Genomic DNA, 24313 nt, shown 5'->3' with positions numbered 1-24313 from the left:
AAGAGAAAAGTATGTCCTCGACCGCTGATTAATTATTAAGAAAAGCGGATACAGGGAATGAAGTTGTCAATTCAATCACTCAATGATTTTAGTAGAAGGGGAATGAAGGATATTGACCTGTGTTTAAGGCTATTTGATCGGCGACTTCTACGCCAGCCACGCCAGCCACTGCTCCGGGTTTCCTTCACGTGTCACGTGGCAAAACCCATAGATTGATATATGAACTCAGGTTATGCAAAACCGATATATATAAAACCATGGATATATGTTATATATATATATATGTATGTATGTATGTATGTATGTATGTATGTATGTATGTATGTATGAACTCAGGTTATACAAAACCGATATATAGAAAACCATGGATATATGTTATATATATATGTATGTATGTATGTATATATCTCATTTCTTACGTACGCAAGCGCGCTCCTTGCCAAATCCTTGGGCACAATCTGGACCTCTATATCATTACATGCATGCCAATAATGCCATTTGCCCGCCGCCAAATAATCTCTGTCTCTCCCTGTCTCTCATCTCGTGTATATTAAGCGCAAGCTATCACATGCATATAGTCTCATGTCTCCGTACATATCACTACGTAACACATGTATCTATCTAACCCTAAACCCTAAAATTCAACAATCGATCCGCGACGAGCAAATACAATACTACTTTTTGAATTTTGTTACTCCACCTTTTTATAATTACCTACGCTGCTCCGCTCATATGTACTAGCAGTACGTGTCAATAAGCAACTATAAATACCTCCAAAGTATTGTTTCTTTTTCAGCATCCAAATCCAATCCAGTCATTTACACCAATTACTTTCATCGAAATCTTATATTCTATCCAACCCTACATCTGAAGTATCATCACAAAAATGGCTTATACATCAAGCTTCTGCGGCAATATTCATAATTATTGTGTAGCAGCTGTACTGCTGTTTTTCTCGAGCATGTCGTTGTCGCAGTCATCCAACGCAGCGGCAGTTAGCTACAATGTGATGAAGTTTGGTGCACGAGCAGATGGGACGACGGACTCGACGCAAGCATTCGTCAAGGCATGGGCGTCGGCGTGCAGCTCCGGCCAGGGCAATGCTGTCATGTACATCCCCAAAGGAAGGTTCTTGTTGAAGGCTGTGGTGTTTAGAGGTCCATGCAAGACCGGACAAGTTACAGTTCAAATAGACGGAACCCTTGTAGCCCCCACAGACTATAGGGCTTTGGGAAACTCAGGCTACTGGATTTTATTCATTAAGGTTACCGGACTTAGGGTCCTCGGTGGTTCCCTCGACGCCAGGGGGGCTGCATTTTGGGCTTGCAGGAAATCCGGCAAGAGTTGTCCTGTTGGAGCTAGGGTACGTACGCATATATATGCGGATTTAATAATTACTCACTATATTAATATAATATGTATAAATAATTATAATAATATATGTATACATGTGCAGTCTATAACGTTCAACTGGGCAAACAGCGTTCTGGTAAATGGCTTAACATCGATCAACAGTCAGGCAACCCACCTTGTAGTCAACAGCTGCAACAATGTGGTCGTTCGAAACGTGAAGCTGATCGCTCCGAGCGAAAGCCCCAACACAGATGGTATTCATGTGCAGAGCTCTACCGGTGTCACCATAACCGGCAGCATCTTGCAAACCGGTGACGATTGCATAGCAATCGGTCCCGGCACCAGAAACCTCCATATGAGCAACATCAAGTGTGGTCCAGGCCATGGTGTAAGGTACAGTCGAGCAGTCTTATTTATTTGTTTACAAGTTGGGTTTATTAAGTAACACAAACTTGGGATGGGTATAATTAGGCACGTATGTAGAAAAGATTAACTTAATAACCAGCCTAATTAAACATTGATTCAAAAATAGCCTAATTACGAATTAAAGTAGTGCCGCTCATGATATCTGAATGTGATCTGATCTCTGTATATAATGCAGCATTGGAAGCCTAGGCAGGAATCTCAAGGAAGATGGTGTCCAAAATGTAACCCTAACGAATGCAGTGTTCAGTGGATCAGACAATGGAGTACGAATAAAGTCATGGGCCAGGCCCAGCACTGGCTTCGTTAGGAACATAATCTTCCAAAACATCGTCATGAGAAACGTGAAAAACCCCATCATCATTGACCAGAGCTATTGCCCCCATAACCAAGGCTGTCCTTCTAAGGTAATACTAACATCCTATATTATAGTGTATATATATATATATATTCCCTTAATTACTTATCAATTATTAGTTTTTTTTTTTGTTCGTTTGATAGAGTTCAGGTGTGACGATCAGTCAAGTGACGTACAGAAACATACAAGGGACGTCGCGAACGGCAGAGGCAGTAACGTTCGACTGCAGCCCTAGCACTCCATGTACTGGGATCAGATTGCAAGATATCAAGCTTACGTATCTGAATAAGGTTGCCACGTCATCGTGCAAAAACATTAGGGGAACCAGCACTGGACTGCTTATGCCAGATCCTTGCATATAGATAATCCTATTATTAAGGGAATTATTTGTAACTTTAATTTGCGCTTGTCTTGTGTGATTTTACAATATATCGATCGAGTTGTATGATCGTATCAAGAATAATTATCACTGATCAATGGTGATGGATGTGCACACCACACCACATGGATACGCAGTTACTGTAGAGCTTCCATGGTTGAGTGTTGCTTGCAGTAAATCAATCCTATATATTGAAAGTGGAATATATATATATATATATATATATATATATATATATATATCGCCGGTCAACACAGCATTAATTAATTAACACATGCAAATACATGGATCGATCATCAGTAGTCAACTAATTTTCAACTTAAAATAAATATGGATTTATTATTGGTCAACTGCAATTTAATTAGAAGAAGAAGAGAGATCAGCAGTAGTCATCAGATTGAAATTTAATGGTGGTGATGATCTGTTGCTGCTGCTTCTTAATTACATTTTGCACACACGTTACTAATTTGACTAATTCACTCCGTAGTCTGTCCTGGTACGATGGTATCAATATCATCACGTCTCACACACAAATGTAAGTACGTCCGTTTGATTTGAAAGAAAGAAATAGACAACTGCAATGCATGCCGCAGTCTCGAATCTTGATTCTCAGTCAAAAAGGATGCATGCCCAATTCATGCATCTCTAATAACAATAATATATATATGCCAATGGCTATGTCATTTTCCTTCAACAAACATTAGGTACATGTCAACTTTATACACACACATACATTTTTGAAACTTAGTGGTAAATGATAAATACACATATAAAATGAAACGCATGTGAATTAATTATAAAGTACAAACAATTAAAGGTGTAATGTTTTTCATTAGGTTAATTCAACGTTAATTTCATATATATATATATATATATAGAAATCTACAGTTAAAATTTAGAAGACTTAATTGAGTCAGTATCAGTTTCAGTGTACAACAATGAAACATGGCTGCTCTCCAATTTCAGTTTTTTATAATTAAGTTTGTTGTTCTATTTGCCTAGGTTTCACCTACGTCATTGACCTTTTATATACATCAAGTGCCCAACCAAAGGCAAGTGGTGTGCCTATGCATATCAACGTATGGAGGGGTTCAGTTGGGAGGTGATTGTTCCTAACCTCCTATGGGCTATGGATATATAAATAGCTAGGTTGATAGTTATATTATGTAGTCCAAGAAAGTTCATTTTACCTATATATATATATATATATATATAGGTAATGCCAGAGAAATTAAATTTGTAAACAAAATTTTGAAAATTAAAGGATATGTAAATTGATGATTAATTTATTAATTAAACGTTGATAAATATATTCATTTATATTAATAACATATTATTTAGTTTGTAAATTTTATTTTGAAATAGTCTCATTACCATTACTCATGCATATATATATATATATATATATATATATATATATATATATATATATATATTTCAGCGGGGGCCCACGGGTGACAGTGACTGCCCACTGCCCAGTCTCCAGTCCACAGGGGCCATACATCTTCTGCAAATTTTATTTTCAATTAATATTTGTTTGTTGGTATCTCCTCTTGTTCTGTTATTCATAAACAACTTCATATAAGACTGATCATTTGATATATGACAATTATTATGGACGGATAGTCTTTGCTAATGCATCAATGAAGCCAAGCAGAGAATTACAACTCACCCTAAAAGGCTGGTCTTAGTATTTTATTAACTCGTTCCTGATTTAAATTTTTATTATTTCTTCTAGATAATTTAAAGTAATAATATAATAAAAGAAAAACATGATCACGATTAATCATCATACAAGGATGGTGAAAAACAGCTCTCTATAAACAGTATGACAGATAAAGTATCTAACTTTGTGTTTTTTGAGGCAGGCAGGTAAATATTATCTTACTTAAAAAGGGGTAGAAAACATCATGCGTCTCTCCTCCCCCAACTCCCGAGTATCTATATAGAATTATAGATGGTGTTGTCAGCAGCGGTTTGTTTGTTCTCGCTGTGTGTCTCCTCATACGATCTTGGTTTTCATCTAGTTTTGTATTGAGTTGAGTCGAATACAAGTTTATTGGTGGGGTGGGGTCTCTTGTGTTACTCACTGATAAGGTGATGGTGAGGCCCCATCATTTACCAAAATCTCAGCTTTTGTTTTGGGTTTCAGCCTCGGCCGCATGGTATCTGAAGTTTCTAGCCTTCCAGATTCAGAGCATTAGAGTAAGGTACAAAGCTCACAATCAAGGTACTTACTTTGTAATTGGTATTCAACTTTTGCTTCTTCTCATCTGTTGGATTTTGATTGCTTTCTGGATTCTGTTATTTTGATTATTCAACGGGTTTTGATATTTCAAATAGGTGAATTTCAGTTTGGATAAGAAACAGATTTTGAATCAGAAAATTGGAATCCCAGTGGTTAAGTAGAGATTGAAAAACATATTTCTTGACATATCTATATATCTGCACAACTGGGGTTCTTACTGTTTCTGTGAGGAAATGAATTTGGCTTGAATGTTTATTGGGTGATGATCGTGGAAAAGTAGAATTTGAGATTGGAGAATCAGGATTCCAAAGACTAGGAAGTTGGGTTTTGTTTGAGATCAACTCGTTTCCGTGAAATTGGTGATGGAGAGGCAGAGCAGTTTTCAGTCTGCAAGGATGGAAAAACTACCTAGTTTCAGTGGGGCAATCGAGCAGCAGTCAAGTTCTCGAGGGGTGATGGAGAAACAGAAGAGTTTTCGTGGGTTTATGGAGAAGCAGAAGAGTTTTCGGATGGTTATGGAGAAGCAGCTGAGCTTTATTGGTGGTGAACGGAGGAGGAGCAAGGAGTCACCGGGTAAAAGAGGTGACTCTCAACTCCATTTGGCGGCTCGAGCAGGGAATTTAGTTAGAGTCAGAGAAATTCTTCAGAACTGTAACAGCAATGAGTCAATTGGTTTATTGTCAAAGACAAACCAGGAGGGAGAGACCCCCCTCTATGCCTCAGCGGAGAATGGGCATGCTTTGGTTGTTGGGGAAATGTTGAGGCATATGGACCTTCAAACTGCATCAATTGCCGCCAGAAATGGCTACGATCCATTCCACATTGCTGTAAGACAGGGCCATCTTGGTAAGATAGTGGTATGAATATCCATTTCATTTGTTGAAATTCAACACACTTTAATAGAAGCAGTCCTGTAATGTTTGTATCATATGCTATGAAAAAAAAGGAACACAATTTTGGTAAAATTCTGTGTTACAGAAAAGCATGTGCAATATGTATCTTCATGAAGCTTGATTTTGAAATGCTTGTTGACTGTCTTCTTCAATCTCAACACACACACGCATATTGACTTTGATTGTCACCTTAATCATCTGGTGAACTATAAGAGCCTAATTATGATTAGGAAACTATCAAATAATATTTCTTCGAAATATGCATCATAATGATGTGAAAATTGTTTCTTTCTTCAGAGGTGTTGAAAGAACTTCTGCACGTGTTCCCGAACTTGGCTATGACAACAGATTTATCCAATTCAACTGCCTTACACACGGCTGCTACTCAGGGGCATATTGATATTGTAAATCTCCTTTTGGAAACTGACTCAAATCTCGCCAAGATTGCCCGCAATAATGGTAAGACTGTGCTTCATTCAGCAGCAAGGATGGGGCACTTGGAAGTAGTCAAGTCCCTACTAAGAAAGGATCCAAGCGCTGCTTTTAGAACTGACCTGAAAGGTCAAACTGCGTTGCACATGGCTGTAAAAGGGCACAATGAGGAGATTGTGCTGGAGTTGCTGAAACCTGACCCCTCAGTTTTGACTGTGGAAGATAACAAGGGAAACAACGCATTGCATACTGCCACAAGGAAGGGCCATATTCAGGTTCTTTCTCCTTTCTTTTCTTTCAATTTATATAGTAATTTGATGAAATGTGCTACATGTTATATCAATGATTCAAGTGTCCATCAATATTAAATCCAAATTTCTAAACTAGATCTGAAATCTAGCTTCCCAATTGTTTAGTTTTGTGATCATGTTAAGCATTATGTTCATTGCTGGTAGTTTTAACTCAAAATGTACGCTACGACTCCAATCTGAAGAATGGTTTGGTAATTTCATAGTTGGTGCTTAATTGGTGTATGATACTCATATGTAGTAATGGAAACACCTGTAGTTTTTGGTGTGTGACTTCAACTTTCAATTGAAACAAACCAATCTCAAAATTTGCTGGCTAGCTTGTGACATAATTTTATTATGTTTGCTCAATGCTCATGTACTTTATGTGCAGAATGTACGCCTTCTGTTGTCCATTAATAAAGAGGGTAGTAACATCAATGCAAGCAACAAGGCTGGAGAGAGCCCACTTGACATTGCAGAAAAATATGGGAGTCCAGAACTTGTGGCTGTGTTAAAGGAAGCAGGGGCCACCAATTCTAAAGACCAAGGAAAACCTGCAAATCCAGCCAAGCAGCTGAAGCAGACCGTGAGTGACATAAAGCACGATGTCCAGTCCCAACTTCAACAGACCCGCCAAACTGGTGCCAGAGTCCAGAATATTGCAAAAAAGTTGAAAAAGCTCCACATTAGTGGCCTCAACAATGCTATAAACTCTGCCACAGTTGTTGCCGTTCTGATTGCCACTGTTGCTTTTGCAGCCATCTTCACTATTCCTGGCCAGTATGTTGAGGACGAAACACCAGGGCTTACGCTTGGACAAGCACACATAGCAAATAATGCTGCTTTCATCATCTTTTTTGTGTTTGACAGCCTGGCACTCTTCATCTCCCTGGCTGTTGTTGTAGTCCAGACATCTGTGGTTGTGATTGAGCAGAAGGCAAAAAAGCAGCTTGTATTTGTGATCAACAAGCTCATGTGGCTAGCTTGCCTCTTCATTTCGATCGCTTTTATTTCTCTGACGTATGTGGTGGTGGGCACGCACTCAAGGTGGCTTGCTGTGTACGCAACAGTTATAGGCAGCACAATCATGCTTACTACCATTGGCTCCATGTGCTATTGTGTCATTTTACATAGAATGGAAGAGTGCAAAATGAGGAACATTCGGAGAGCTGAGAGTAAGTCTCGTTCATTCTCTATGTCTATGGCATCAGAACATGAAGTTTTGAACAGCGAGTATAAGCGGATGTATGCGCTTTAAGTTTCATATGGGAGAATGAACACAGGGATTGGGGGACCTATGCTGTATCTTAGCATATAGGACTAGGAGCTTAAATACATATGCCACACCTGCTCCTGCTCCACTCATCAGATTCAAATTTTAACGTAATAACTGATCTAAAGGCATCTATCTCTTAAGATCATCGGGTTGAGCAGGTAAAAGGAAATCATATATATCTGCCTCATTCCTCTTCTATCAGCTCTTGGTATAGCAAGGAATGGCTTCTTTCATCTGTCTGCTGTCTGGTGTTACTGGCTATGCTAATGGACTAGGGTAAGCATCCATGTTTTATCGTTGGAGGGCTATGAGGCAGTTGCATAAATTAATCATCAAGGCATACTGAACTGAGTGAATGTACCATGCCAAGTTTACAACTACTGTTGTTCAAGTGTTTGATTAGGAGTTTATAAATAATCTGTATTATGTGCAAAGTATTGTCATACCAGTTGAAGTTTAAATTAATAATGTCACCCTTTTTGGTCTCAGTCCTTGGTCGGAACTAATCAGAAATAAACGACGAAGCCTGAGAAAACAGAGGATAATGCAGAGAAAAGGTAGATCACATTCGGACTTATTTTCTATACAGTGATACGATATTTGATTAATCTAATGTGAAATATTGAGCCATTACTCGGAAATAAAACTAGTCAACAGTGATTTGCAAATTGTAATCATGGTTTTAGTTAGAAGCCAACAGTGGGCATACATTTCCATTTTTACCGCCTTCCATATACCAACTTACCAATGTAAAAATGAATTTGATAATGAAGAGAGGACATGATGCTAAACTATCTTTAAAGTCATAAACAGGTTCACAGAGTATTTACACCAACTTTTGTTCTAGACTAGAGTTCTAACTGAAAAAACAAAGGCACTTGGTAATAACATCAAGTCCGTCTTCACTCTTACCAGGCGATTATCCATGTGTCTATAAACTGCTTCATGCTATCCAGTATTTGATACTAGTTTAGTTTTAAGAATTATTTCAAGTTGATTTGGCTTGGTATGTTAAGTTGCCGAACTTCAGACCTGTGAACTGGACTTCCCTGGCCTCTCCTAGAGCTGTTGGATTTTGAGTCCATGCGGACTGTCTTGGCTGAGAAGCAATGCCGTACACGAACTCTGTGACTATATGTTTGAGCTGAGCAACTACCTTGGACACTCAACATTAAAATCACTTCCTTGTCGCGGGTGTCTTCGCACCACCAATTTTGAGGGATGCCATCAACAAATTCTTCCAAGGTATGAAACTCTTCATGATGAACTGAGACCTCCACACACTCCTCAGGTTTGATCATGCCCGCTGCTGGTGTGATCTATTATTTTGTGTTTTAAAAAGCAAAAGAAGTATATTAGAAGAATAGACACCTGCATTTTCCACTCCAAAAAGGAAAAGAAAATTTATAGGACATAACAGAAGCAGCAGGGAGAAAGTGATACCTCAAGCCATCGAGGAAACCCATGGGCACCTCTCGGGCGATAGTCAGGCTCTTCCTCATCCTCCTTGACGGTGGACTGACCTTCACAGATGATTTTAAATACGGCCGTATCCTTTACACATGTATTAGTGATACGCAAAATGGACGTGTCCTGATTTTGAAGGATTATGTTGTTGGTGTTCAAAATAGTTTCTGGAACATAATTTGATTCTTCAAGCATAGACCTGATATTCTGATTGGACTTTATAATTTCCCCAAACTCCTTTCTCCTTACTGATCTATCAACGTGCGCAATTTGTAAACTTAGTTTACACCGGACAGGTTTGTGATCACTGTCAGTCACATCCATGCATGCCTCATACCTATTTAAAATTGGGCACCAAGTTTTAGAACAATGAAGAAGAAGAGACAATAGGTTACAATCCCAGAAGAACGTACTGTATAATTGACGAGACTACAGGGCACTCTAAACTGCACTCAGCAACTGGTGATGGCCGATTGTCACGATATATTATTCTATCACACCATGCAGGAATACGTTTCTTCTCACCAGAATCATATCCTGAAAAGGATGCACAGACAAAGTTTCAAATTAGAACACCCGAAAACCATGTTGTTTCTAATTCATTTTTGCAGATATGCATAATTTACTCGTGTAAGAGAAACCAAGAGCTTTGATAGTAATGCAGAAATTGACTGTTACTAGACCAAATACCTGCTAAACCTGCTTGGTGCTTTTCAAACTTGTATGTTGGAGGGAATCTGATGAGTGCCTCACGCATCCCTTGGAAAACTTTCCCGGCTTTCATCTCTGCTCTGAGCTGATCTTTTTCTCTGAGCCAATCAAAGCATCTTTGCGAAACGAAGTCCCTTGCTTCATCATAAGATATGCCAAAAAGCCGATAATTGAAATCACCGAGAAAAACAACCATATCTGCTTCTGCTAATTCGGGCCTTACATCTTCAGTGTTGCTACTGACAGCCTAAATCATCAATGGCCTAACACTTAGCTAATTACATTAAAAATTATAAATAAAGGATTGATTTCAGCAATACGAACTAGAACAAGTACATACATTTGGAGCCCGAGCCATGTTAACAGAAGTTGAGACACCAGCTGCAAGAGAGAGGACCCATGGCAAGCCAGAAGAATAAAGCAGCCAAAATAAATAGGCAGAGAAGGCAAGGGAGCAAGACAAAAACAGGTATGGTAGCATACCAGCTGCTGTGTTAAGTAGAGACGACCGGGTGAAGACCATATTACGATAAATGTGATCAAAATCAGCATTACGGCGACTGACAGCTTCCAAATGTGCAGCCAAATGACAGTTCACAAAGCACATTATCCGATCATAGACTCGGATTCTCAGACCAACACCCCCCTGCTTGAACATAAGTAGTCTGGTCAGTGATCCTTTTTTCATAAGAATAAGAAAGCGATACATTTAAGAAATTGAGCAGAGACAATCAAACTGACTGCATTCTATTTTATTCTGTAAACAAAAAGGTACCAACTCCCAACTTGTATACATGCCAAATGAGCACTGTGAATGGAGAGGTACCAACCTTATTACCAATGGCACGACCAAATCCACAGGGAACTGCTCCAGCATCAATATCCCCGACATGTTTTCTGAGATTCTTTCTTACCCTATATGAGAATTATGAGCTCATAAAAGGAAATAAATATATGAGGACAAACTCCACAAGGATAATTTAACAGAGTAGGGTTAAGATGCCTCACTGATAAAAGGAAAGAAATATGAACTGCAGGCTAATTATATTTGGTGATAGGTAATTCCTGAAATCAATTTCGATGGTAATTGCTTACCAAAGAGATATGAGCAAGCCTGCGAGCTGCCTAGAACCCATACGTTCAAAAGTTTTTCCTTCTTCTAAGGCCTTTCCTATGTTATCAAGCCACCAGTTACCAACAGAACTCCCTTCAAGCCCTACCTACAAAGGGAAAAGAATGGTAAATAAATAAATCAATCCATACGCACGAGTAGAGATTTTGTATCTGTTAAAGTAACCAAATAAGCAGTTCACAACATCAATGAAGGATCTTACAGTTTCTTTTGCTGCAGACATTGCAAGAAAGCCTGCGCCCATTTCTACTTCTTGCAACCCGACAACTACAATGCCAACATCCGGCACAGCAGAGCCTAACCATGATATTAGTGCATCCTGAGATGCTCTTCCTTGACCAACATTCCATGTGCCAACTAAAATTCTAACATTGTCACTTTTGGTATATACACTTTCTTTTGCAGCCAATTCTGTACGTATCAAGTTGTCAGTAGGTCCTGGAGATTTGATGTTCCATCCGCGAATACCACCATGGGTGGCCAAGCTATAAACAAAACCAGTTCCAACCGCCAGTTTTATCACTGGACTACTGTGTGCAACCCATCCTGCAATCAGATTTCCCTCAAGATCCAACACCTGAATCATGCCACTCACATAGCCTACATATATTCGTGTTCCGAGAGTGCAAAAGCATTGGACACCAGAAGAATGGTGATTAAAATCTTGCACACGGTTACCATTTCCATCCCACTGAACCAGTAAACCATTTGTGCATCCACTCCATATCATGCCATCCGCAGTTAGCACTAACGCTTCTGTCTTCTTGGATTCTTCTACAAATGCCCCTGCCCCTCTTGTTGCAACCCGACGAACAGCATCTGCAGCTCCCATTATAGCATTACGCGACCGTTGTAAAAAGCCCCCGGATTTCTCCTTTTTCGATGTTGAAACAAATTTTACCTTCATCTCATCTTCTACTGCTTGATCTTGCTGCACTGCTGACATGTCAACTCGATTCTCCATCTGACCTTCTACATTAAAGACTTTCACAAGCTCTCTTGTACGAGCATCCCTGACAAAATTATATGTATTAGGATCTCTATCTAAGCAACGATTTCCTTTTCTCTTTCTTGATCGAAATCCCATTTAGAAAAACATGAATTGTGCATAAGATAAAAGTTTTCACCATGTAAAACATGTAGCAAAACGCACACACTCCCTGCTAACACTAGGTTTCAAATTGAAAACTAACCACAAGGAGAAGGACATAGATCCGCTACACCAAACTTTAGCTCTAAAATCATCAGATAGCAAACACTTGACATCTTGAGAAGATATACTACAGACGCCATTCACAGTAACTTGGCTCCTCAGGTCAATGCCTGACCTCTCCACCAGTAAAGCTGCCATATGCCTTTCCTCTGGTTTTAGAGAGAGAGATTTTTCTATGGTTTCCCATGGCCAGATTTTAATAACACCACCCTCAGAACCTGACCACATATCACCTGCATCAAATCAAAGCAACATGATATCAGATAGATTAACATTTACACTGGAAAGTAAAAAACCAAGCAAACAGAAGCACGTGATGAAGAGGAACAAATGAGTGACTGACCGTAAGCAGTGAAAACCAATGCGAGAACAGGAGCGCGGTGGGCCTGCCAGGACAGACCTTCCTTAAAAGGAGTAGAAGCATCCAAAGACTGATCCATCTTCCAAGACCTGATCTTACCATCCTTATGGCCAGTCCAAATCAAGCGATTGCCGGTATCAACCATGAGGCAATGGGTGGGAGAGGTGTTGGCGGATTCATAGTATGGGGCGGCATCCTCATCACCCCTCATGACCCTGCCACCAATACCAAAACCAGGTTCAAAGACGCCCTTCAAATTCCAGACCCTGACTCCGCCCTCCTGGCCAGCCCACAGCTGGGTGTTGGTGCAGGCAATGGTCCTGAGGAACCTGCCGACCTGGGTCTCCCTGAGAGGGTGGGGTCTCAGCTCCAAGCAGGGGGGACGACCAGGATGGACGGATGCGCGAGTTGGAACCTTGAAGATGCCAGTGCCACCGCCGCTGCCAATAAATTCGGCCAACGGCTGGCATTCCCTGTTGCCATCAGGATCATCACCAGCCTCCATGCAGAGGCTTTGGTCCAGCCTCTGGGAGTGAGTGGTGCCCACGTACACGTCGTGATCACCAACGCCAACAGCATTACTAGTGGTTGTCGTGGTGATGGTGCTGTTAGAGGTGGAGTAAGGAAAGAAATCGTCGTCAGAAGAGTCGTAGTAGTCGACATTATTATTGTTATGAACGCTCTTGGGGAAGACGCTGACGTCGTCGAGGCTATGCTTTCGTAATTGGTGGTGGCGTTTTTGGGCGGAGGTTGCACGGAGCTGCTGGCTTAATGAATGTGACTTGCGGGGTGGAGGGGCGTTGCTTAGCCCCGCCAATGCGTCCCTGTCGTCGTCTTCACTTCTGTCCTCCATAGTACTAAGCAATTAATTAAGGGATGTTTCAAATGTTTGGGTTGATGAATAATATATATATATATATATATATGTGTGTATATATATACACACACATATATATGAAGATCCTAGTTAATAATCCAAAGGAACAACATCGAGTGTTTATCTATATACTTTAAACCAAATGAATATCAACATGAAAATTGTAAAAAATTCCATCAGAATAGAAAGAAAGAGAGGAACAAAACCAGAAGAGAAAAGAGGAGAGAGAAAGAAGAAAGGGTCTAACTCTAAATTTGCAAGGGGAGGGATGAGAGGGAACTCCGGGAAGGGGATCCGAGATGGGAGCACGTCGGTTGGTTGGATGATTGAATTATTTTTTATTTTATTTTTTCGAACAAAAGGTTGGATGATTGATTGGAAGGCCAAGAGAAAAGAGCGAGTGGGGCCTTACGTTACATAACGCAAACACTTTTTTTTTTTTTTTTTTTTTAATATAGATAATTAATGGTAAGTTACGGTTATTTATTTCTTTCAGGGATCAAAAAGATTCATAGAGGCATTTCAGCCTCTCCTAACCACAAGTTTGGCTTTCACACCAGCAACGAGTTTCAAACCCAAACCTTCATTTTTTAGTTTGAAGGAAATAACGCAAGCACTTTCGAAACGTACGTTACTTTCTAGTTCTCGCCTCACTCTCACTCTCACTCTCACTGTCTCTTTCTCTCGACGTGTCTCCTCCGCCCTCAGTACTTCCACATAAGTAACATCACCCAAATCCGTCGCTTGAATCCCGAATCTAGTCACACCAGTCCTCATTCCTCAGTCCTCAATCCCTACTCGTGAATCCATTACCTGAATCGTGACTTCACCCCACTGTCCATACCACCCGAATCCGGCTTCTGAATCGAGCTCTCAGTCTCAGTCTGCACTCCTCCTCACTACACAAGGTAAGAAATTTCTGCAATAAACTCGACCAAAGTTCATACAGATTGTTTGACCACAAATTCGATTAGGGATTTTGAATTTGGGTTTCTGAATTAGGGTTTTTGGAATTAGGGATTTTGAATAGGGTCTTAGAATTAGGGATTTTGAATCGGGCTCCTGAACCGTACCGAAATACAGAATTTTTTTCAGGAATGCCGAAATTTAGGAATATTATTGTTTCGGTTTTCGGAATCCTGTCCCGAAACATATCGGTTCAGTATTCAGTTTGTGTTTCACAATCTCAAAATTTAAACCCATCTACCCACAAGTTGGCGTGATTTGAAACCAAAAGTGATATTTTTTCTCGGACTTTTTTTCCATCTTCTGAAGCAATACAGCGAATTAGCAATGGACGTCAATTGAACATCGATTCACTAAGCAGTAAGCACGTGATCTTGTTTTGGCAATGCTGTTCCCTTATTAATAGGAGTGTTGAGAAAAAATGGGAGAATATTCTAACAAACTAACGATTGGCGTTATTCAAATTGTTGAGAATGAATACTATATTAATGAGAGTAGGGACTTTGCATGTACTTATAACAGGTTGGCGTACTCTCCATATTGTCAATTGATTTTATGGTGGAAGGTTGTCCCACACGCGCTTCACGTCACCTGAGTTGTGTTGTCCAAAAATTCGCTACACACGTGAGAGGCTTATTGAGAATGAATCTCACATTGATGAGAGGAGAGTCCTATGTTCTTATAAGAGAATGGGTTACCTCCTCATATTGCCAATTGATTTTATGTTGGAACCTCAACTATCTTGACAAATGTTTAAAAGTTATGCCAATACTTGTGGCTTTCCTATATGTTTGTTAGATATGAACATGGAGAACATCTCAAGAACCCATTTGCAGGGGCTGTTTGGTAGTTTTCCCTCTTCTGAAGCAGGGAGTGATAGAATACAACAAGATGCAGCAGCAGCAGCAGCATATACAAGCGACGAAGAATACCAGAATTATGAGCAAAAGAGTGATGGCAACTTCTCTGATGAAAATGATTGATAACATCTCCAAGGTTCACTCTATCCTTCTCCTCCTGATCGCTTATTTAAACTCTCCCTCCAGGTATAACAGTGTATCTTGCTTTTCAAACAGGTACTCAAATTTATATTTTTCTGAGGCCTCGATAATATTGTGTTTTAGTCGTGGCTGAGGGAGGGGCAGAAGACCATCGAATCTAAAGCAAGGGGATGCTGTCATTGCAGTGTGATCCTAACTTGAACTTGGACTTAGGAGTTGGAGAGCTCCAAAAATATTAGAGAACATATTTCATGATTTGCTTTTAACATTTGTAAATCCTGATTTTCTTTTACTCTGCTTTTCACTTGATGTTTTAGTTTTGGAACTGATAAATCAACACAAAAAATTTGTGGGACCGAAAAACAGCCATTAGCCATAACAAAGTTCTGTCGATCAAGACATTTTTGAAATATCCACCATGAATTTTCAAGACATAATAAAAGCCTCTATACTTCAATTACAATTCAAGGAAACTGAGATTCAATTACAATTTAAGGAATTGTTAGCATTTAATTATTTTTTAATAAAAGGAGCTCCTTTTATATAGCCTCTACACTTTTAAATGCTAACAATTCCTAACAGTAATAAAGCATAAAACCTCAGTAAGAATTTGGGTTCATTACAATAGCAACCCTATTTTCTCACTTGGATAGTCATCAAATCCCACAAGCCCCATAAAAACAGAGATATTGACCACCTTTAACCCCAGCAAATCCACCGGAAAACCCAAGAACCTTCGCGACCTAAATCTGAAATTCAAACCTGTCAACTTCGAATTTGATGTAATAAGATAGAGATTTGGACTTGATATGAAGAGAGGATTCTAAGAATATTAGTTTGGAGTTGTTGGTGGTTGAATAAAGCGGCGCCGTCGCCGTGGTTGCCGAAGGGCTGCACCTGGCCTGCTGTTGCAGCGTGAAAAAGGAGGAAGGGAGAGCGTACGGAGGGGAAGAAGGGTGAGGTGTTGGGGTGGGCCCACTCCTCTTTAATTATTTTTTAATTAATTTATTTTTAGTTGTAATTTTTTATCCACATGGTTTTCCACATCAGAAAAATATGAATCATATATTTACCACATCATCACTTAACGGTAAATGTAACAGATTAATTAACGAAAGTCTAACTAACATTGCAACAAATTTATAAATTGAGATATGACATTGCAATGTTTAAAACATAGGGTATGAGATTATGATTCAAACTCATAATTGAGTAGTTTTGTGTAATTTACCCAAAAAAATATATATACTAAACAGAATACACCTCTTCCAAGGAATGAACAAAATAATTAACTCCCTCACTATTTCATTCTACAAAGGCATGTGGTTCGGTCGCTTCCATCTAATTTTATACAAACAAAAATATAAGGCGCTCTCACTCCCTCTCTCTCACTCAAAATGTATGGACATCATGAACAGGGGAAGTGGTTGTTCAATCCAGGTAGAAGAGAGTCACAATTTTGCGGAGATTTTTGGCCTCTTGACAAGTTTCCATTAGCAATCTACTGTCGTGAAACGCAAAGCATATAACTTGCTGTACATGTGAAATGATGTTCATGTTGCACAACCTACAGGTTCAGCATCAAGTCATGAAAACAAATTCACTCCAATAGAAATGATATCTGCCAATCGTATAACATCATGAAAGCTACGCTGAACGTAAAAAGTGGAACTACTATCAACCTGCTCGCTTCTATCAGTGGTAGATGATCATTTTGAGGCTTTTCTATCACATTCTTGACCTGAAAATCCCAAGAAATTATCAATTACAATAACAACATTGCATTTCCTTAGTCGGGTGGTGGGAAACAAGGTATCATTACTAAACATATTACTGAAATAACAACTAGAAAGACTGCAGCACTGGGAATCCATTAAATTTTGTTCAAGGTTATATGTACCCAATCACTTTCTAAATAATTAGAGTAAATTGTACAAATGGTCCCTCAACTTTAATCAAATTGGAGCAATGGTCCCTCAACTAAAAATCCATTACCATTGGTCCCTCAACTTATCAAAATGTGTAGCTATAGTCCTTTTCATCAATTTTGTCAAAATTTTGTCAAAATAAGCTATGTTGGAATGACCATTTATATAATTAGGGTCCCTCAACTCATCAAAGTGTATAATTATGGTTCTTTTCGTCAACTATGTCAAAAAATTTGTCAAAACGAGTTATATTGTAAGGACCATTGCTACAATTAGATTAAAGTTAAAGGACCATTTCTCCACTTGAATTAAAGTTCAGGGACCAATGGTAATGGATTTTTAGTTGAGGGACCATAGCTACACGTTTTGATAAGTTGAGGGACCAAAGGTAATGGATTTTTAGTTGAGGGACCATTGCTCCAATTGAGTTAAAGTTAAGGGACCATAGCTACAATTTACTCAAATAATTAATAGCCGCCAAGTCAATTTCATTTTCTGGGGCATTGTACTGCAGATCTACTCTTGTAATGCCAATAGTAATAAATTGCAGGAACAGTAGTCCTAAATTCCTAACATAAGAATATTGAGAAATAGCACACCCAATTTCATCCTAATACGGTAATACCTAGCTGTCAAATTAAATACAATAGAAAGGGCAATTTACTGGAGAGATCTTCAATCATACATATCACCTCATTCAACGGTGAAAAGCTATATACTAGATGCTTTCCTAAATGTTCTTTAACAAGGAAATGACTGCAATGAAACCATACCCAAACAAATTTAAATGGATGAAAATTTTGAGTGCGTAGGCAGATGGATGAAAATCTTTCTTGAGTAAATGAAAGATGAAAAACAGAAAGGTCTTATATGAGTTTTTCGTCTTCGATAGATAACCAAGAGCAACGCAGAGGGCAAGGTTGTAGTGCATAGAACTACAAAAGCACCTTCCATTGTGGTTAGAGACAATAAGCAAAAAGATGAAGCGCAAAGAGGAGCAAAAATCTAAGAGTCAACTATGAGACAATAAGCAATTGACATCTGCAATTATGTGAATACCATGAGAAAATCTAGTAAAAACCAAAATAGATGAAGCGTAAAATTTAAGGAATGTCATTTTAAGAAATTCTTACTTTTGACAATAATTCCTGGCTCTCAGGTGGTTGCTTCTTCAGACTCTGGGGCAAGATTACGGTAAGCAGCTCTGGTTTCTCAGCTCTTAAAGCACCCCTGATTACAGCTGCATTAGTGCCTGATGCCCCTGATGTATAAATGTGATTTTTCTGCAAACATGAGGTTAAGGAACACACAGGTCAAGGTCACTGATCCCTTCAGATTCAACATAAACTGAAAAGGTCCAGTATTGTCGAACATCTGATAGCTTCATACATACTCATAATTGCCAGATATATAATTTCATTCATTTACAGTTCTTACAGTGATAACCATTGCATAGCTGAGAATCTCAATAAGTTCTTGATGCATGAATCCCATATTCCGGGTCCCAAAGAAACCAATTGCTCTGGGTCCTTGTTGCTGAATGGCTAATAACTCCTGCAGATAATGTTGCATAATATAGGAAGAGTGCTTTCAAGTTGCAATAAAGAAACACTTAAAGACAAAGCATGCACGGCCTGCAAGAGATAGGCTACTTAAGAGTCCTGTAAACATATGGTTTTAAAAAAAACTGGGTGATTGGAATTAGGTTTTTGTATGTCAATCCTCATGGAAACGGTTTACATTTATATGCATTGAGTCAACAAAATGGAAAGAAGCCAAACTGAAGAATAATCACGCACCTGTAGATAATCCACATCGGCCACTGGTCTGAACTCTGAAACCATAACTGCCCCTGATCCTTCGACAACAGATTGAGCCTGTGTTGGGATTTGGGTGCCTACTTCCTCATCGGAACCAAACATACGCGCACCAGTGGCGTCTTCATTGGATCGACTATCTATGTCTTGATCTCTTCTCAAGTGTCCGCAAAGCCACTATACGAGTAAAGAAAAACAGACCCCTGGTAGTAAATCATTAGTGAAAACCAACTGCCCACGAAGAGTGGTAATCATACAAGTCAAAATCACATGCTTTTACAGGATTGAAACCGGTTTAAGGCAAATGGAGCTCGAAACTATAGAGTTGCAGCCTCTTGAGATAACAAAGAGACCCGCGAAGCACTAATACAAACAAGACCCAACTTTGAAGGAAAATTTGGATCACTATATCTATATGACGGAACAGAAGCATCTCATTATAGCCAGCTCATTCCAGAAAATGAGGATAAGGATTTGTAAGCCCAAAAAATACTCTCTCTTTTCATCACAAACAAACAAGACCCAATATCTCAGAATTACCAAAAAAAGCTGATGATTTGAAAACGAACGTATAAATATGCAGAGAGAGAGAGAGAGAGAGAGAAAGATACCTTCCGTTCGGAGCGAGTGGTTGTCCTTTGTCGAGCACATGAGTGGTTGTGAGATGAGAGAGAAGAAAGATTGAAATTAGGGCTTGCAGAGTGAAAGGATTTGAAGCGGAAGTCTGAAGAAGAAGGATAGGGAGTAATGGAGTTGAGAGGCTGGAAGAGCCTCAAATGCAAGGGTGTTGCCATTCCTCCTCAAAGGCGCTTTCTTTCAGCTTTTGCGCTTTTGCTTGGTGGGGGGTGGGGGGAGCTGCTTCTTTATCTTTCTGCGCTTTTCACATTCCTCCTCTTTTAATATCCTCCTCCACTTGGAATTTGGAAACCCAAAAACAAAAAGGACAAATCAAACAAGAGCGAGCACCCACATTTGATATCTGTTTTATTTGATTATTTATATATATACAGAAAATTGGAAATTGTGAAATGGAACAGAATTTTGTCAGTAAAGCTTTCGTTTGCTCTTTTTCTCTTTTCATTCGCTTTTTGGCTTTTCAACTTTTGTTATTATCTTAATAGAATGTGATATCCACACTCATTTTTACTTCTCACACCCTTTTAATTTTCGACCGTCGAATTTGATGAATTGAAGAAGATCAACGGATATAAATTAACAAAAGGTGTATGAGAAGTAAAAATGATATCATTCGATTAGCACATTCCGACTATCAAAGTATTATTTCAACTGGTAAATACAAATCAACTGCTGACTATCAAAGTATTATTTCAACTGGTAAATACAAATCAACTAATGCAATTACAGCAATAAGCATGTCATTCGATTAGCACATTCTGTGTATCAAAACTACACTATCATATTCATATGATATCGAACCACCGGAGTTGCAGTTGAATATTCATTAAAGGGCACTACACCGTATCATCCCATAACCAGAAATGACTATTATATGTCCCATCTCTTTTTAACCCGGAACATCAAAGCCGATGATCGAATGTCATCTTGCGGCACTTGAAGCATGAATTGAACTTTCATCTTCATCGGGGCTGTCTTTGCTTTCCCACCTTCATCTCCAACCTGAAACAACCATAATCATGTTTCCCATCATTTCTTCATAGCAAACAGTTTGACAGCTTAGGTGCACTCAACACATGAGGCACTTACTTCGTAAACCTAAGTTTTGAAACAATTTTACCATGCGATCAACACTTGAAAGAAATCTTCATTGACATAAAGTTTTCTTACCATTTAACTTATTATGTGTCATTAATAGTTTCCATGTATATTACTATCTATATCCTAAGGGTTTCCTGCCAAACTCCCTTTTCAAGTGCAACAATGGAAGAAAACTAAAAAAGGCATTTCTTGTTGTCCTGAAATAATCTACTTGGTTTCCTTGATTATTCATGAGATTCTCCCTTTTCATATGGCTTCTAGAAAACTCGATTCATATAAGCACTTACCCAAAGAGATGCCCAGCCAAGGTGCACCTCTGAATCGTAACCAGCTTTAAGTTTCAAATCCTTGCCGTATGTGTGCTTGTATACCGCGCTCCAGTAGTTGGAATCAAAATTGTACCAGTAGCTGGGGATGAAATCATCAAAATAAGTATAAAACTCTTAGAACCGTCAACAAATAGATGACTGGAGACAAAATGTGCAGATACATGACTGCTTGAAGAACAACCTTAAACAGAATACTTGCATGGTCAAATTATTTTGAAAAGTAATATTCAATGCAACTTAACTATAATCATCCATTTCTCCCTTCCTTATGCTCAAATTCTTGAAGGACACAATTCAAGAATAATTTTTGCTACACCAATTAACTATTGGAGACTTACAAAGAAAAATATTGAAGACAAGATTCACTTTACAATTTCACAAATTCTATGCATAAATTGATCATACTAAGCAGATGACAGTCACACCATGAAACATGATATGGTAATTGGCCAACTCAACATGAGTGGATTTTTAAAGCACCAAATACAAAGCACCTTATTTGTTTCATGTAAATAGTTCTATGTTTACATCTGAATCCAACAAACAAAACAAAAAAAGAAACAAAGCAATTAAAAAATTAAGAATAGATGGAAGGAAAAGGAAAGATTTCTAACCTCAACTTGTCAGAAGGACCAAACCGACGCTTGAAAGCAAATGACAATGCATTCGAAGGCAGACGAAGGGTTGGAATCAAAGACATCTCCTCGTCCTGTAATAAGTCCAAAGCTATCAGAAAATATCACAGAGACGAAACACCAATATGATGGAAAAGCATTCGTCCAGTTATTAGGAGACTGAATATTTTTGCAAAAAATCTTCTGGGCTGCACCATTCACACAACCCAGCCATCCCTCCTTTTTCCGTTTTCCTTGATGGGGACCCAGCTATCCATCCTGTGCAATTGAAAAGCACCCAAAAAAGTAACTGAGAGTAATGAAATGCTTACCTTGTATAAATACCGCAACTTCAAATCTTCATCTGCATAATGAGCAGTGCACAACCCGTTCAAAATATGGCCTTTTACTATTCCATTAATTGATAACATTCTCTGCTTCTCCTCTTCTTCTTTCTCCTCGACAGAAACTTCACCAAGGGGGAACTTTAGGGTAGCTTTCGGCTGCAGCATCAGAATAATGATTAAGGTAATAAATTTTTTGTTCTAATTATATAAAGTTCAGAGTACACAGTTAGATTTTTGGAGTGCCAGTAACAATTATGGAGTGGAGAAGTAACAGGAAACTAATAAATTATTTTCTGTTTGGTAAATTGTAAGGCAGCACGATGTCATAAAAGGACAATTTTTTGGGAAAAGAAACAAAGCATTCAATAAAATGAGAGTACAACACAAAGTATGTTGTGAAGTATACATCAAAGAAGAAAAACACCAACTCCGAAATCCAAATGATGATTATGGAAATATGCCAGAGTGTTGTAATTCAACAATCCAATTCATGAATGCTAAATCTGTCTTAAAAGCTAAAACAGATCAATGTGCGACAACAGAAACAAGTTTGAAACACTACTGGCTCGTCGCAGCAGTAGAATTCCAAGATAATGGTCTTGTTTGCGCCTTGTTAGAGTTATTTAAATGGAACGGTAGATGACAATTCAAAACAAGGCTGTCCTAACATCATTATACTGCAGATATCATGTGATGTACTTACCAAACCAACATAAGGAACAGGAGAAGAGAGCTCAAGTGCATAGCCAGGGTCAGCAAGCTTCGCGACCACGGTAGCCTCTCCTTCTTGTGCCTAAGAACATCATGACATTTAGACATGAGAGAAGAATGAGTCAACTTGTTCACGCCGATAAGCTTTGCGGAAATAAACAGGGACACGAAGATGCTAATAATTACCTAAGATTGGACGGAGGACTGTAGTTATGAAAAGCTAAATCTAGTTAAAATTGGTGTTAGATTGTAATGTTTTTAGTAATGCTTACACCCCTAAGAGTGAATGTGGGATGGTCTCATCAATTACATAACAAAATTACATTGGAAAAAAAAAAGGGATTAAGGAGGTAACCTGGAGATCATGGGTAGCACGGAGATGCAATCTCTGGCCAACATCGACGGAACCGTTGAGGAGGGTAGATTGATCTTCGAAGTTGTGGTGAACGGAGAGGTTCTTGGAGACAAATGTCAACTGCGGCGGAGAGAGTTCGCCCTTGTGGTTGTTGCTGAAGGAGAGCTTCAGCTTGGCGAGGCTGTCGAGCAGCTTGCAAGAGACCTTGTGGAAGAAGACGGAGGAGTCGCTGTCGAACTCGGAAGTGAGTCGAACCGAAGGCCTCTTGGGGAAGCTGAATACGACGGGAGTCCTCGAAGCTGCGGCTGGCGGGGGCGGCGGCGGTGGTGATCCAGCTAGTGGCAATGAAGGTGGAGGAGAAGGAGGAACAGTTCCAGTTGCGGGGCCCTGGTAATTAGGGTTAGGATTGTTAGGAAGGATGGGTGTGATTGACTCTGCCATTACTGATTCGCTCCTATGACTCCAGGCTCCCCTGAATCTAAAAGACAGAGAAAGAGAGAGTGGGCGCGTGCGTGAAGATGGACGAGACTCGCGAGACTGTATCCTCCAGTCCTCCGCCGCTGCGTCTGTGTATCAAGTGTGTTTGTGTGGTTCATTTAGGCGGAAATGTAGATGCCCATTCACTTTCATCAGTGGCTGACAAAAAAATAAATAAATAAATAAAATTCACCTTTATCAGTGCTCTCCACTCCATTTTTCTTAATTATGTACTCTGATCCAAACTCCCGTAAGATCTCAAAAGACACAAAATTTACCATGAATGATCAATTAAATGATCAGTTTTTATTAACAATGATATATTAATAATATATTGATGACTTAAAGATGACATAACAACACGCAACAATGATATAACGACGATATAATAAACATTGATCATTTATACAATCAAATGTAAAAAGTTTTTAACAAAAAATATTATCTTAACCTCACAATGGACTAGCATTAATGTGGTTCAAATTCCCCTTTGACGAAAATCGAACTTAAGACCCCTTACTTACAAATAAAGAGAAATATTACTTTACCGTAGTATTTATCCAAAAAAAAAAAGAAGGTTTTCTTTTAAAATACTAAAATATAATACGTGACACAATC

General features: G+C 39.0%; 5 protein-coding genes and 1 long non-coding RNA gene across 11 annotated transcripts; 3 read left to right on the top strand and 3 right to left on the bottom strand.

Annotated features, from left to right (window-relative positions):
- The first annotated feature begins 819 nt into the window (after positions 1-819).
- LOC103406675 (polygalacturonase-like) lies at positions 820-2633 on the top strand. The gene is made up of 4 exons (XM_070810441.1): positions 820-1363; positions 1457-1746; positions 1955-2183; positions 2278-2633. The coding sequence occupies exons 1-4, from the start codon at positions 887-889 to the stop codon at positions 2494-2496; spliced, it is 1215 nt and encodes a 404-aa protein (XP_070666542.1). The 5' UTR covers positions 820-886; the 3' UTR covers positions 2497-2633.
- Positions 2634-4042: 1409 nt separating this feature from the next.
- On the top strand, positions 4043-8140 carry LOC103426546 (ankyrin repeat-containing protein At5g02620-like). 2 transcript variants are annotated; one of them, XM_008364634.4, is made up of 4 exons: positions 4043-4743; positions 4857-5607; positions 5952-6361; positions 6768-8140. In XM_008364634.4, exons 2-4 carry the CDS (start codon positions 5124-5126, stop codon positions 7632-7634), a joined length of 1761 nt encoding a protein of 586 aa, XP_008362856.2. In that variant the 5' UTR covers positions 4043-4743; positions 4857-5123; the 3' UTR covers positions 7635-8140. The 2 variants fall into 2 exon arrangements, with proteins under 2 accessions (XP_008362856.2, XP_008362857.2); XM_008364635.4 differs by having other exon boundaries at positions 4435-4723.
- A 293-nt stretch (positions 8141-8433) lies between these two features.
- LOC103426545 (type I inositol polyphosphate 5-phosphatase 12-like) lies at positions 8434-13781 on the bottom strand. Of its 3 annotated transcripts, none has more exons than XM_029098100.2 (11): positions 13661-13781; positions 12519-13393; positions 12156-12408; positions 11165-11975; positions 10926-11050; positions 10661-10745; positions 10171-10476; positions 9810-10077; positions 9533-9656; positions 9096-9456; positions 8434-8971 (listed from the first exon to the last, which is right to left on the bottom strand). In XM_029098100.2, exons 2-11 carry the CDS (start codon positions 13387-13389, stop codon positions 8636-8638), a joined length of 3540 nt encoding a protein of 1179 aa, XP_028953933.1. In that variant the 5' UTR covers positions 13390-13393; positions 13661-13781; the 3' UTR covers positions 8434-8635. The 3 variants fall into 3 exon arrangements, with proteins under 3 accessions (XP_028953933.1, XP_008362855.2, XP_070660894.1); XM_008364633.4 differs by lacking the exon at positions 13661-13781 and having other exon boundaries at positions 10171-10211; positions 10314-10476; positions 12519-13510; XM_070804793.1 differs by lacking the exon at positions 13661-13781 and having other exon boundaries at positions 12519-13510.
- Positions 13782-13940: 159 nt separating this feature from the next.
- On the top strand, positions 13941-15819 carry LOC114822929 (uncharacterized). Of its 2 annotated transcripts, none has more exons than XR_003771083.2 (3): positions 13941-14321; positions 15216-15375; positions 15456-15819. It is a non-coding gene; the product is annotated as an uncharacterized lncRNA (long non-coding RNA). The 2 variants fall into 2 exon arrangements; XR_011574507.1 differs by having other exon boundaries at positions 15178-15375.
- A 729-nt stretch (positions 15820-16548) lies between these two features.
- On the bottom strand, positions 16549-20301 carry LOC103418105 (uncharacterized). 2 transcript variants are annotated; one of them, XM_029098097.2, is made up of 6 exons: positions 19737-20301; positions 19108-19302; positions 18746-18862; positions 18442-18591; positions 17063-17121; positions 16549-16947 (listed from the first exon to the last, which is right to left on the bottom strand). In XM_029098097.2, the coding sequence occupies exons 1-6, from the start codon at positions 19917-19919 to the stop codon at positions 16812-16814; spliced, it is 840 nt and encodes a 279-aa protein (XP_028953930.1). In that variant the 5' UTR covers positions 19920-20301; the 3' UTR covers positions 16549-16811. The 2 variants fall into 2 exon arrangements, with proteins under 2 accessions (XP_028953930.1, XP_028953931.1); XM_029098098.2 differs by having other exon boundaries at positions 19108-19328; positions 19737-19876.
- Positions 20302-20434: 133 nt separating this feature from the next.
- LOC114822928 (outer envelope pore protein 37, chloroplastic-like) lies at positions 20435-24270 on the bottom strand. Its single transcript, XM_029098096.2, has 6 exons — positions 23219-24270; positions 22856-22945; positions 22138-22308; positions 21806-21900; positions 21150-21270; positions 20435-20763 (listed from the first exon to the last, which is right to left on the bottom strand). The coding sequence occupies exons 1-6, from the start codon at positions 23657-23659 to the stop codon at positions 20632-20634; spliced, it is 1050 nt and encodes a 349-aa protein (XP_028953929.1). The 5' UTR covers positions 23660-24270; the 3' UTR covers positions 20435-20631.
- Between the last annotated feature and the right edge of the window lie 43 nt (positions 24271-24313).

Source organism: Malus domestica, chromosome 02 (assembly GCF_042453785.1).
Source record: "Malus domestica chromosome 02, GDT2T_hap1".
NCBI lineage: Eukaryota > Viridiplantae > Streptophyta > Magnoliopsida > Rosales > Rosaceae > Malus > Malus domestica.
The sequence above is the reverse complement of the archived record's forward strand: the minus strand, read 5'-3'. Positions and strand labels throughout refer to the sequence as shown.